This window comes from Galleria mellonella, unplaced genomic scaffold, assembly GCF_026898425.1.
Source record: "Galleria mellonella isolate WM207_F2 unplaced genomic scaffold, CSIRO_AGI_GalMel_v1 utg55, whole genome shotgun sequence".
NCBI lineage: Eukaryota > Metazoa > Arthropoda > Insecta > Lepidoptera > Pyralidae > Galleria > Galleria mellonella.
The window spans coordinates 4,033,041-4,047,538 of record NW_026442115.1 but is presented as its reverse complement, the minus strand read 5'-3'; the positions used below and the strand labels follow the sequence as shown (position 1 = coordinate 4,047,538).

At 30.1% G+C, this 14,498-nt stretch overlaps 2 protein-coding genes across 3 annotated transcripts; one reads left to right on the top strand and one right to left on the bottom strand.

Annotated features, from left to right (window-relative positions):
- Positions 1-666: 666 nt before the first annotated feature.
- Positions 667-10,243, top strand: LOC113521379 (WASH complex subunit 5). 2 transcript variants are annotated; one of them, XM_031912660.2, is made up of 12 exons: positions 667-906; positions 990-1,127; positions 2,296-2,398; positions 2,876-3,067; positions 3,899-4,110; positions 4,734-6,151; positions 6,465-6,733; positions 6,960-7,087; positions 7,259-7,657; positions 8,137-8,366; positions 8,622-8,772; positions 9,433-10,243. In XM_031912660.2, exons 2-12 carry the CDS (start codon positions 1,006-1,008, stop codon positions 9,572-9,574), a joined length of 3,366 nt encoding a protein of 1,121 aa, XP_031768520.2. In that variant the 5' UTR covers positions 667-906; positions 990-1,005; the 3' UTR covers positions 9,575-10,243. The 2 variants fall into 2 exon arrangements, with proteins under 2 accessions (XP_031768520.2, XP_026762706.2); XM_026906905.3 differs by having other exon boundaries at positions 668-875.
- A 1,366-nt stretch (positions 10,244-11,609) lies between these two features.
- On the bottom strand, positions 11,610-14,193 carry LOC113521247 (leukocyte receptor cluster member 1 homolog). Its single transcript, XM_026906727.3, has 2 exons — positions 14,009-14,193; positions 11,610-12,949 (listed from the first exon to the last, which is right to left on the bottom strand). The coding sequence occupies exons 1-2, from the start codon at positions 14,029-14,031 to the stop codon at positions 12,103-12,105; spliced, it is 870 nt and encodes a 289-aa protein (XP_026762528.2). The 5' UTR covers positions 14,032-14,193; the 3' UTR covers positions 11,610-12,102.
- Positions 14,194-14,498: the final 305 nt, after the last annotated feature.

Below are 14,498 nucleotides of genomic sequence, written 5' to 3'. Positions count from 1 at the left end.
TTGTTTGAATGTTACACAAATTTAGATTACTCACATTTTATCTACATTATTGTTAAACTAATGTTAATATCCGTACGTGTCCTGTTAAACTGTCGCATAACTAAGAGTCAAGAGTTCACAGAAAGGCGTTAACGATTATATCCTGACTTACGCGATAGGTAGGATTGAATGACTTCTGTACTTGACTATCAGATATTGTAATTATATATTTCAGTGTTTGGTACCGCCAAAAAATTGTACTAAGGTGGTCACCAAACAATTTTGCGAAGGCACAGTTTATTCATCCCCGTTTACATAGAATACACTTTTTATTTTATTTCATTTTAAATTATTTGACGTTATTTATATTGGACATTAATTACTTTTAATAACTCAAAAAATTATTTACAAGACAATTTATTCTGCATTTGAAAATTAATATATATAGTAATAACAAGAAAGAAGTCGTAGCTTTGTATCAGATGTCAGATAATAGTAGTCAGATGATATTAGTAGTCAGCTGACATTAGTAGTCGGATGAATAAAATTAGTAGTCAAATGATTTGAAAATCAATCGAAATATCAGATTATTTATTAGTAGTAGATTAATTAGTACTTGGATTAGTAAAGTTGCTCATCACTACTTGACAGCAAAATGACATTTAGCGTTCTAATCAATTATCTATAAGATTACTGAAGATTAGGCTGTATGGCTCAGTACCTTTGCCTTTCCCTGAGTGGGATAAATTAAACTACTACTACTACTTACCTATAAGAATCACCAATTGTTTAATTTGTTTACATTTGTTTTTCATTATTATAAACTTCATATTTGATTCGTATTGTCAATAATTTCTTTTTCTGAGATTTCCTTCCAAGTAATATTCTAGAAAAAGGTTTATATTATAAATTATACAAAAGCTACATGTACATACTTATGTCATTACTTTATTTTTATGAGGTAGAACTCAATTAAGTAAACTGGATATTTATTTTTATACTTGTTTCAGCAATAGTTTGAAAAACATGAAGGTTTTTATGGCTGAAGATAACTTGTGTGCACAAAATTTACTAAAACTAGTGTCGCATGGCAATGCTATATTAGCAGAAATATTAAGGCTTAAAGATCACAAACCTACAATTTATTTGTGAGTTCATTTATTTGTTTCAATATCCAAAAACCTTTATTTCTATTTTACTGGGTACAGCAAATATCATATCCTGGATGGAAAGTTATTACCATCACCTATACTAGATATGAAAAACACTATGGAGATCGTGAATTATAGGGCTAGACTCTTATATTGGTGCTTTAATCTAAAGAGCTAAAACGTTTATCACTAATAGTATTCACTATTGACATTAAAAACATCCAACTCCTGTAAGAGATTAATAGTTTTCTAGTAACATGTTAGAGTTTGCTGGCAGTTGATGGAATTTGGAGTTTATCTTTATAATAGGAGATATTTGTAATACACCCATGGAAATAGTGCAAGTATTCTCACTATATTTTCATTAAGCGTTATTAAAATAATGAAAAATATGAATATAACTTTAACATTTTCTTATTTTAAAGCAATATAACAGGTATTTTGATTACAATACAAATTATTACTTCATACATATGATCAACAGGAGAGTAAAACCCAAAATTAAGCAAAGAAGTATTTAAAATAATGTTTTGTATTAGGTGAAAAAAACCAAAAATATAAACAAAAGGCATTCATAGACCATTATTTATTGGTACATTATTGGTAATGTTGGTTACAAATATGCTTTATTTTTTTCACTCTCTGAATTTCCATCATGATACAAAATCTGTATCATAATGGCTCGGATTTTATGTTTGAAAAATTTGTATAAATAATGCTCTCTATTACTAACTGTTTACAGTAATACTAGGTGTTATTTTAAATTAAAAAATATGCATGGATCTGCATAGTTACAGAATTAAGTCACTCAATTGTTAGTGATCTTTTTATGGTACTTAGAATAAGCAAATAAGTTGAAAACCTAACAGATGGAAAGCAGTAACAATTGCTATAGTTATATATAGAATATATTTTCAAAATAACTATTTCTTTATTTTTGTTATAAATAATAATTGAAACATAATTTTACTATTGAAATTTGTTAAGTGTTAGCATTATTATTATTTTAAGAATTATTAATAGAGTTTTTAATGTATTCAGGTAATTGTTATATGTAAAATTTCATCAAATGTGGTTTAGGAGGAGTTCAGTAACATACACAAAAGATTTAAATATATAAAGATATATTTAAAAGTATCATGCAAATATTTATAATTTATTACAGATTAGAAACCAAAGAGCTGCAACAAAAATATCAAGATGTTATTATGGACTTCAGTTATTTTAAAATTTCAGATGCACAAGAAAAGAAAATTTCTATGAATTTGGTATGAATACAATAAGATTAATTTATACATTTATTACATATGTTATGTCATATATTTGTTTTATAATTTTTTTTTAACACTGTTTATTTGCTTACTGGTTGTGTTTTAACATACATATTTTACATATTGTGAGCTGATTTTGATGAGAGTTCATCATCATCATTATTTTTCTTCCTTTAAATGTTCACTGCTGAACATAAGCCTCCCTCTTGAAGGGTTTTGCCAGTGGTTGCCACACTTGGCAGGTAAATTGGCAAGTACAGTTAGGCTTTGGAGATGTTTTAAAGAGATGCTGCTGCCTATCCTTTGTTCTTTTTAGTCGCCTCTTACGACACCCCCAGGAAAGGAAGGGGTGGCCCATTTTATGCTGTGACCACATGACAATAGTTGTAATATAACTACAACTATTGCCATGTGTGTGATAGCCCTGTTTATTTATTTAATCATTATTTGATATATTTATATCTTATTTTTCAGAAATTACAAGATATGGATGATGACTTAAAAGAAAAATATTTAGAGATAATATCACGTTTCTATTTACTATTTGAAAATATATATCAATATATAATTGATTTGAATGCTTTTATTGACCAACTACATGATAATGCATTTATTCAACAAAATATTGAAACTGTAATGAGAGATGTTGAGGGAAAACAACTTTTGGTAGGTATTTATTTTATTATGCTATTTCTTTTCATTGTATTTATTATCTACCTGTGGAAAAAGTAAGAAAAGAAGTCTACAGATCAAATAAATAATTTTTTTTCCATAACATGTATCTACCTACTTATAAGACATTTAAGCATGTTGTTGAAAATGATTAACTGTCTTTTAACCGCGACTTCGTCTGTATGACCGGGATATGTAGAGCGATCAGAATTGTTAAGAGTCTGAATGAAAATGAGATGTCCTTTTCTATCCTTAACAGTACCGTTATACCAAATTTCATGAAGATTGGTTGAGCCGTCAAGGTGCTTAAAAGAAACAAACTCACTTCCACATTTATAATATTAGTAAGGATAAAAGTTTACACTGCTTTGCCCTTGCGGTATGTGTGCTTTTTATCTCATTTAATTTTTTTCTATATTCTTATATTATGTGAAAGTGATTTTGTTTGTTTATAGCACCTTAACAAATCACTATGAAATTTGGTATACACATACTATATGGGATGGAGAAGAATATAGGCTACATTTTGTCCCGCTCAGTAAATATATTCCGGTTAAAAGCAAGTAATAAAATAAATTTGACATATAGAAATTTTGCATATAAGTTTATTGCATCCAAAATTTCGTTGTAAGTTTTAAAATAAACCTATCTAGTTTCTGATAATGTTAGCAGTACAAGTAAGAATACATTTCCAGAATTTAATGTCGAAATAATGTTCGCTAAGGCGAGCGATTATGATTATTATTAACATATAGAAGTTATGAAAGTAAATGGTCAATAGAAACAGAACAGTTTAAAAATAATCACGTTCTTTATTATTTTTAGTGTGAATCACTTTATCTATATGGCGCCATGTTGTTGTTATGCGATTTCTTCATACCGGGACCAGTCAGAGAGAGATTACTAGTTGCATTTTATAGATACAGCACCAATCAGTCTCAGACAAATATTGACGATGTTTGTAAATTACTCAGAGACACTGGCAATGATCAATCACATGGCAAGAGACCAGCCGATTATCCAGTTGAATATTTCAGGTAGTTATTAATTATATTAGTTACGTATTATTTTTTATATCAATATGCCTATTTTTTTACCTCATTACACTACCTCTACACAGAAAAGACAGTTTTGATAAAAATTTTTTTCTTCATAGGCGAAAATGAAAACAGCATGGAATTAATTCACTTTCAAGAATTTCACAACAAATTCTTTATACAAGTCATCCGTGTCGATACTTCTGCTTCACTCATGTGTCTGACTTTATGCAGTGTTTTAGTTTCGATGGTAGGATATAGTAGTTAAATTACAAGTTGTGAAGGCGTCTTAATAATCAATATCTTAATCATCTTAATCTCCAGAAATGGCAACGCTTGAAATGTACTTACATGTCATGGGTGTCACACAACATTTTTTGATCCCATGGTGTTAATATAATATCAACATATTATATCTATTATATATATACCTATAGAGCTGTTAGTTATGATTTTCCATCAAGTGGGTCGTCAGCTTATTTGCAATTCCAAGTTGTATAAAAAAATGTATGAGAAAACCATTAGGAAACCCATTTCACTCAGGAAATCTATTGGTTTTGAAAACAATTATATTTAAAAATTAAATTTGAGCAGTTTGGTTATTATTATTTTATTAATTCTAGCCGAATCAACATTCGTCCTGATTTTATAGATAAAGTTATTGGAAAATTACGATCTGAAGATATATATAATCAACTGGCAGTTTACACTATACCTGAGCATCAGCCTTCAGCTCTAGCAACACAAGCAAACATGCTTGTGGTATGTTTATTTTTCAGTCCACATTATCTCCACACAGACACTTCAAAAATGAGAGAAATAGTAGATAAATTTTTCCCTAGTAACTGGATTGTACCTGTTTACATGGGAGTTACTTTAAGTTTAATTGATTATTGGGAGAATTTTAAAGCTGCAAAATCAGCACTTAATAATACTTGTAACAGCAAGATGATAAAAGAGATATTTGCCAAGAGAGGTAGTTCTGTTGAATTGTTAATAAACAAAACTCATTATCTTCTAAAAGAAGGAACTTTAACTGAAGATTATTTGTTGGATAATATAAATAAAGTATTAAATTTACTATTAAATTCAAATCTAGTAGTGCGTTGGCTAATGTTACACACCAACGATGTTATATTTTACGATAACAATAAAAAGAGTAAACAACTAAAAGATTTGGTTTTGAAAGAATCTAACTATGATCCATTAAAATTGCTTGAATTACTTATAAGTACTTCAGAATTGGAGTTAAAAGTTCGAGACATGTTGAAAAAATTACTTGAAAACAGAAATGAATCTTGGAATGCCAATAAAGCTCTCGCTCTAGAAGCTATAAATAATTTAGCAGAATTATTTTCTGGTACTAAACCTATCACTAAAATCCAAGAAAATGAACAACTTAAACTTTGGTTTGACAATATCGGTAAACAAATTGCTTCGTTAAGTGAATCTATCACAACAAAGTCGATAAAGAAGATTACTCAATTGATACAAGCATTAGATGAAGTTGAAGAATTTCATGGCATTAAGAGCACTTCAACAATAATACAATACCTTTCCGAAAGTAAAGAAGCATTAAAAAATATATTGAGGACCGCAACTATAAAAGAAGATTCATTAGTGACTTTAGAAACAGTTGCGGATGTTAGTTACGCTTGGTGCACTATAGATGGTTACACTAAATTCATGCAAGATAGTATTAAAGAAAATCCTGCTGTGACAAGTAGACTTAGGGCACTTTTTCTAAAACTGGCCAGTGCCATGGAAATTCCATTACTCAGGATAAATCAGGCATATAGTGATGATTTAGTTTCTGTTTCCCAATATTATAGCAATGAATTGATAAAATATATACAAAAAGTCTTACAAATTATTCCTGAAATGGTTTTTAGTATTGTAGAAAAAATTATAGATCTACAGACGTGGAGTATTGAAGAAATTCCAACAAGATTAGAAAAGGAAAAATTAAGAGATTATGCACAACTAGAACAAAGAATGGAAGTTGCAAAATTAACTCACTCAGCTTCAACATTTACCACAGGCAAGTTATTTTATTTATGAATTTTTTATTTTAACATTTGCGTAAAATAATTCTATTCAAATAATCAATCGACTTCTTCAACTTTATCCAGAAATCTATCTTCGCCCCCATATCCGCCCACACCGTCTGACGGGCTCTGGTATATTAAAATCATATTTCCATTCCATCTACAAAATACTGCTCCCTCCTGATTGGCAATGAGTTTCAATTATCAACTAGGATTAATGAATGAATGTTGAATAATAGCATAATCTATTTTTGGAGATACAGACATCTTTTTTTTTTATAATATTACATTTTAGTCAATTTATAGGAATATTGGATATGCGATCAACTCTAGTAGGCATTGTGAGAGTAGACCCTGCGGAGCTGCTCGAAGAGGGTTTATTGAAGGAGTTGGACAGGCATATTAGTAAAAAATTTACTGAATTTTTGGAACCTCAAACGAAGAAATCTTTCACTGCACCCAACTTATTACCACGATTACAAAAATTAGCTGAAAGTATGAACGGTTATAAAAGGTCATTGGAATATATTCAAGATTACATAAATATTCACGGCTTACGAATATGGCAGAAACAGGTATTTTGTTTTTATGTATATTTTTAGAGCTCCCAACATGTAGAGTTCCGTAATACAAACATGTATACATACACATTATTATCATCAGACCAAGATTTGCTTTTTTTCATTTATTCAAAATTTGCTTTTATTTATGGAATTTTATTTTGTCTTATGAATCGTTCTTTATTATCTTTAAAATGATCTTATGTGCAATATTTTTAAAATGTTTAAAATTTTTGGTTAGGTTGCTGCCATTATAAATGAAAATGTCGACAAGGAAATTAGTTTGCGCAAAGGCGTCACTTTATATAGCCCATCCGCAGGGTTTATGGGAAGTCTCGCTAGGCAGATTGCACAATTAACAGACGCCAGGTATGTCTTTCATTTATAACAACTATTTTTTTTATTTATTATAACTTTTTTATATACGCAATTATAACTTGTTTAGAATCGAAGCATTTGGCGTTCCATTGTTTCTGCCTACCCTAATGGGAGACAGGCGTAACAGATATGTATATGTATGTATAACTTGTTTACTTTCAGATGTTGTTGTTATGTCACGATATGTGCAGCTTGGTATGATATTAAAAGTGAAAACGAAATTGTTAATACCAAAACATTTGCGAAATTAAATGACGCTATAGGGGTTGTTGGTCTTCATGGTCTTGATACTTTGTATGGACATATGATAAAAAATCAGTTACAAACTATACAACAAATATTCAAAAGCAGTCATGATAGAATTACTGTGGTAAATATGAAAGATATCAAAGATATAGAACAAACTATTTTCAAAGGTCAAAAACAAATACAACAATTATTGGAAGTCTTAGTGCTTATTGGCACATTACAAACTCTTAGAAAACACATTGCCTATCAATTGAATACCAGTTGCAAATTTGATTCGGCGCATTTGGAGTCATCTCTAAGAACAATGAATGAGTAAGTAGAATCTAAATGTAATTCTGTATCAAACAGTTTATATATTCTGTTGTACCTTATTACTTTTGTGTCATTTTTTCAATAACATTGCGTCAAAATGGACTAATATATAATAATATATACCTCTGAAAATGTCTTTAGATAAAGACGAAATCGGTCAGGTATTTATTATAACATATTTTGAAAGAGTACAAGAGTTTTTATAACAATATCGATGTAATAACTACAGATTTAATTAATGTGTAATAAGATCGAGAATGCTCGACTAGTTTGTCAGGCTCGCGCTCGCGCAACAGCTGCTCATGGATAAGGATCACGGATTGATCTCGAAACTAGTCTATATTTTTTGATCTAATTACACGCAATTTAAACTAATTGTTATTACTTTATAATGTGTGTTTACAAAACTTTTAACAATAAAATAATAAATGTCACGTCATAATCACTGATACAAAAATAATGTCACTTTTCATTTACAGTTCCGTGTTACAAGAATTGAAACAAGCTAGTGGTACAGAATATAAATCAAAAGTGTCATCAACACTGATGCATAATTTGGAGGATTATTTAGTGAGATGTGGAATCTATGACCCTTTTGATAAAATTTACTTGAAATTTTCACAAGAATTTATGAACTACAACATAAGTCAGATATTAGCAATAGTTTTAATATCTCAATTACCTAAACTGCAAATATGCTATACTACGGGTACGGTTGCAAAAGTGATTTATTTACCTACTTGTAATTTATAAAATAATCCCATTTTTTAAATATTTTAAAATTTTTTTTTTTTTATACAACTTAGAATGGCAAACCAGCTTCCAAAAAAATTCGAAAGTTGAAAAATTTTACCATCTGATAGCTCGATCTAAGGGGAGGTAAAATATATAAATATAGGAAACATTCTAAGACATAATCCATAAGGTTTTGCTGTTTATTACAAAAAAGTTATTGCCTTTTCAGGTGATCTGGTGTCAAAGAAGCCAGGAGAAAATGTGGATGGCTATCCATTACTTGTAGGAATTTATACTCTTCTGCGGCAGACAAGAATAGACAATATCGATACATTTGTTGATTTTCTATGTAATTATGCAAGCTTGATGACAAATGCCAAGTAAATATTATATTATTATTATTAGCCATTAACTTTGTTACTACTGAACACGAGCCTTCCCCATAAGGGAAGTTTTGCCAGTAGTTGCCACGCTTAGCAGGCGCGTTAGCAACCACAGTTTGGCTTTTAGAGATGTTTTAAGAGCGACGCTGCTGTCCATCCCTCGCCCTCCTTTAGTCGACTTACGACACTTACGGGAAAGGAAGGGGTGGCTTATTCTATGCCGGGACCATATCCATATATCGGACCGCGATTATATTATAATTTATTAGTTATTAGATTATAGATAGACTATCTAATACGATTTCAGATAAAATTAGGTATTACCATTTCGTCATATACAGCACACACTTTAACACGTGTATAGAGTCATGGTCAAGAAAACTTTAATTGAAATCAATAAAATATTAAAAAGACATAATTTTTCTGTACATTTTATGCAATTTACTTTGGTTTTGACTTTTGATCTGATATCTAGATTTTTTTTAAGAATGATAATGACCCTGCCTGCGTTATCAGCTCACGTTATTTTTATAAGATGAAAATATAATGGTAGATATTATTCATGTACGTCATAAGCAAGTACCTATAATAACTAATATTTCTCTCTTATATACCATACATCTTTTGAAATACGTTTTTTTTTTGTTTTTTCTACAGATCGAAGTCTTCAGAAATATCTTATGAAGGCACGTTAACTATAAGAGTACTGCAATTGTTTTGTGAAATCTTCGATTATTCTTACAATAAACTGGAAGACAAACTTCCCCTTGCTCTTTTAACAATTTCATTACAAAAATAATTGTGATTTGAGCTTCGATACAAAATGAAATATTGAGACAAGTTTCTTGCGATTAAATGAAGCATGTTATTAAACAATCGACTGAAAATATGGCATTATACAGTGCTATAATGCGACTGTTACGGATGATATTAAGTGTTTGATAGCAGGCATGACAAAATATGTCTTTTACAATTAATACTAACTGCTAGTACATCTCTCTCCTTCGTAAGATATTATATAATAAATAGTATTTAGTATGGATGTATTTGAGTACATTTATATACAGTATAGTTAATAAAAGTAAGAATATGTTGATAAAAAGCTCTCAGAAAAGAATTTAGTCTTCACACGATAGAAGGCAGCAGCAAAAACAATATGATAAATGTAGCAAGAAATATTAATAAATTAAAATGGACTGGAAATAATTCTATTAAAAAAAAAATATGCTAAAGATGTAATTATGTTCAAGAGTCGAAAGTGGAAGACAACGGTAGAGAATAATGAAGATGGAGTGACGATGTAAGAGCCAAAGCTGGCAATGCTCTAAATGGAAAGAAAAAAGAAGGGACGGTGAATTAGAGTGGGCAATGGAGTAGACCCATGTCGAAGGACAGAGTTATGAATATTATATTACTGTTATGTACTTTAAAAAAAATTGTAAATTCAAAATAAAATATGTTAATATTATGTAATAGTGTTTTTCTAATATAAATAATCCTTATTAATATTATAAATGTGAAAGTGAATACGTCTGTTTGTTATTTTATAGCGTATATAATATTATTTTATATATTATCACTATGAAATTTGGTATACACATCCTATATAGATGGAGAAGGTACAGGCTACTTTTATCTTGGTTAGTAAACGTAACCCGCGGATGAGGGGGGGGGGAAGGGATTGTTAGTAATTGGGAGGTTATTCCCCATTGCTATCAATATACCCTATCAGGTCGACCTGGAAACCATCGTGCCTAATTTATCGTTGAATTCGTCACGATGGGCTAACTGACCTGCTTTCATACTCATCTATCATCCCTCACTGGTGCCCAGCCAGTGTATATCAATAGCACAGGCTATACCATATCATTACATTTTCACCCATTAAAAAAAAACCTGCGGATGAGGAGGAAGAGATTATTAATAATGCGGTTTACCACTCCTATAAGTAACAATATACCCTAACAGGTCGAACTCCCAGTGGTCCCCATCGTGCTGAATTCCAAGTGTATTTATCACGATGGGCTAACTGACCTGCTATTTCATTCTCACGTATCATCCGTAACTGGGGCCCTGGTGATGGTCACTGGGCGGGGTTATCATTCCATTATCATTATTTAAAAAAAGCTACAGTAATAAATAAATACCAATAGACATATACACAGTTACTACACAGCGCCGGAGGAAAGGTATTGTTAGTAATGTCATGTCATGTCGACTGTCGACTGTCATGTCGACCTCCACGTAGTCTCCCCTGGATACCATCTTGTTGAATTCCTGGTGTAATCTTCACGATGGTTTATTTTTTAATGGGTGATAATGGAATTTTCACCCCGCCTGCGCTAACGGTATACGCTGGCAGGGTACCAGTGAAGGATGACAGGTGACGATGAAAGCAGGTCAGTTAGCCCATCGTGACTAATTGCACTAGAATTAACCACGATGGTTTCCAGGAGGAACCGCGGCAAAAGCAATTTATTTAAAAGTACTTCTTGTTTGCGACTTCATATGTGTCGATATGTGTAGATGGGTATATTAGGATAAAAGATAAAAAATATTAAGATTTTTAGAAATTTTAGAAATTGTGAAAACTGGATCCAATTCGAAACAGTAAATTATCGGGTAATGACAATATGCGTATTTAAGATCGGGCAGGTCGTGTCTGTCGTACAAATGTCTGGTGTCCAGCGCAGGATGCCAGCGAAGATTCGAGCTATTTATTCCAATAAATTAGACCATTTTCCAGAAAGGAAATAAACTCCAGTTTAGTCGCTTTCTGGAAAATGATCTAAAATACTCCAGTGGTAATGTCAAATTAAATATAAAGACCAAAAAGTATAAAAATTTTTTTTTATTACTCTTACAAAAAGTTTATTATTTGAATACAATAATTTTTGGAACCACAAGTAGGATTGATTTTTTTGCATTTAATAGCTCTTTTCTTCAAGAGGATTATAGGATATTTAAAATAATAGGACCACAGGCAAAGCCGTGGGATACAGCTACAACCATTGTCTATTTACAATATATTTTTATTATAGACATATATATTGTCATTGGTAATAATTAATAAATATAATAGTGCATGTGGTGTTTGCCTGTAAAAGACTTTTACATTAGGCAAAATTCTTTTTGGGTTATTGATTAAGTAACATGTAAAATGTGGAAGTTGTAGGTGAACCTTATTAAATAAACAATGCCTTGGTGTATAAGTGAAACCATTAGGTAGGTTGATTAAATGTCTATTGCCATTACCATACACTCTTATTGAACTTAAAAAATATATTGTTAAGTATCAACTTTCTAACTATTTAAATAAAATACTATTTACATGTAGTTTTGCCTTGCTAATTCTGGATTAAATTGTGAATTATACTTTGCTTTTATTTTGCTGACATTCTGATCATCAGGTTTAACAGGCGACTTATTGAAGCCACAAAGGAACATATCAGTTTTGCGTTTCTCTTCCTGCTCACGTTTAATGCGAGCTTCACGTAATTTTTGTAAGTTTTTTAACTTTTCTAATTTTTTTGTTTCTTTGTCTCTTTTTTTATGTTTGTGGACTGAAATTACTCTGGAATAATCATCAACAGATTTAGTTATAGAATTAGACTTAGTTTCTACTTTATTATTACAATATTTTTTGAATTTATTAACAGGATCAAGTGATTGTTTAGATTTCCAATTAATTTCACCATTTTTTATATCTATATCTTTAACTTTTGGTTTCCCATCGTCATCTCGAAGTACTAATTTTTCATATGTATCTTTAATTTCAGTAGTATTTAAAAATCTTGATTCTGGTAAAACTTCATACCAATTTTTCTTTTTAAGAGCTTCATTTGTATCCTGTCCCAAGTATGTCAGATATCCAATTTTCTTCTCATATTCTTCCTTCTTTTCTTTAGTCTCTTTATCATGCTCTTTGTTTGTAGTTCTGACAGCATGATCTAAATCTTCAAACAAATTTATATGTTTAAGATTTGATATTGATGATTGATTATCCACAATTCCACATTCAAGTAATTTTTGTTTGCTTTTTTGTTTAAGAACATTAAGTCTAGCTTCACGGTCTGCATTTTCTATTCTTAGTCTTTCTTGTCTATCCTTTTCAGCAGCTTCTGCTTCATCTCTTCTTACTCTTGCAATATTCTCTTTTGTTCTAACATGCCATCTATAAAAGAAAAGAATGATTTGTAGTATGTTAACTAATCTATAAGAAATTGAAGTAGTTGTTTAATAATATTTTGGAAAATAGAATCATAATCAACTCATCTTTGAGACAATTAAACAATCAATTGTTTTATTGGTTATTATTTCATTACACATTATGTTGAGAGATGAGCAGGAAGTTATTACGAATTTAGTTTTTTTGCTAAGAAATGAATGGTTTTATTATTTTTGAAAATACCTTGGAAGCTAAATGTGTGTTAGGACATGCAATCATATTAGGATATTATAAGAAATGTTATTACAAAGTTTATTTCAAATGTTTGATATTAAACCCATAGTAAATATTAATGATACATATAACATTTCCCTATGGTTGACTGGAAAAGAATACTTTTAGCATTAAGTCTGCCATGTACACATATATGTACTAATGAATAAATAAATAAAATAAATAAATTATTACAATTAATTAAGTATTGATTTGAGAAAAATAAATTTTGATTTAATATATCAAATAGGTTTCCTATATGCATTCATGGTAAACACAACATGTGCAACACAACACGACATGTGTGGTAGACAGGGACAAGGTGGAGACAGTGACTAAACTGAACTCAATGTGGATAAATTTGAGGGCACTAGGTATCCTTATTAATATTACACAATGTGAAAGTTGGGTTTGTTGGTTTATTAGTTACTTTATAATGTGTTAATGGTTAACCCATCACTGTGAAATTTGGCATACACATATCACATAGGATGAATAATGATATACGCTACTTTTTATCACAGTCAGTAAATATATACCAGTGACGTGGACAGAGGCGAGAGTATAACCTAGTAATTAATAAAACAGATGGTAAAGTGACTCGCACAAGTGAGGTCGCAGGTAGAGGTTAGTATTACATAATAAAGGTATCAGAGCGTGTTAGATACAGTCATGCTTTTAAAATATTATGTAAATGATTCTCGTGTAGGTAATAGCAAATAGCAAAATAAATATTAGTTATTGTACGTACTAGGTAGCAAGAGATATCGGGAAATTATGTATGATACGAACCTTTTTTTTGGTAAGATATTCATAGTTAATTATATTATAAGTATGCTTTGAGTCAAAGAAAATATAACATTCTAGTGATAAACAGAATATATTTGTTAGCTTATTTACTTTGATCTGTTTTTATATTATGTTTAGTTATCGATTAGATGACATTTGATTATAGTAACTTGACATATAAAATTATTGTTAGAAACAAACATAGATAAAAGAGATTTAAAAAAAAAAACCCGCATGACCTAAGAACACTAAATTACATAGAAAGAAAGATAAAATAAAAACTGTAAATTATATGATTGACTTCTTTCTTCTTATGCAAATATAATTAGTAAAAAGACGAAAGATATACCATCAGTCGCTATTTTTCTTAATTCATAGCAAAGAACGAAAGGAAGGAAGAAAAGAAAGGAGACTGATTGCCTCCTTTCTTATTTTATCTGCCTGTTCTTATTTTATCATTCTTTTTATGTAATTTCTTGTTCTTAGTGTAGCA

Coding starts and splice junctions, on each gene's coding strand:
- LOC113521247 (XM_026906727.3), bottom strand. CDS start 14,031: ATGAATATCTTACCAAAAAAAAG. Junction 12,950..14,008: donor AATATCTTACCAAAAAAAAG/GTTCGTATCATA, acceptor TTTCTTTTATAG/ATGGCATGTTAGAACAAAAG.
- LOC113521379 (XM_031912660.2), top strand. CDS start 1,006: ATGAAGGTTTTTATGGCTGAAGATAACTTGTGTGCACAAAATTTACTA. Junction 7,088..7,258: donor GCACAATTAACAGACGCCAG/GTATGTCTTTCA, acceptor GTTTACTTTCAG/ATGTTGTTGTTATGTCACGA. Junction 7,658..8,136: donor TCTCTAAGAACAATGAATGA/GTAAGTAGAATC, acceptor TTTCATTTACAG/TTCCGTGTTACAAGAATTGA.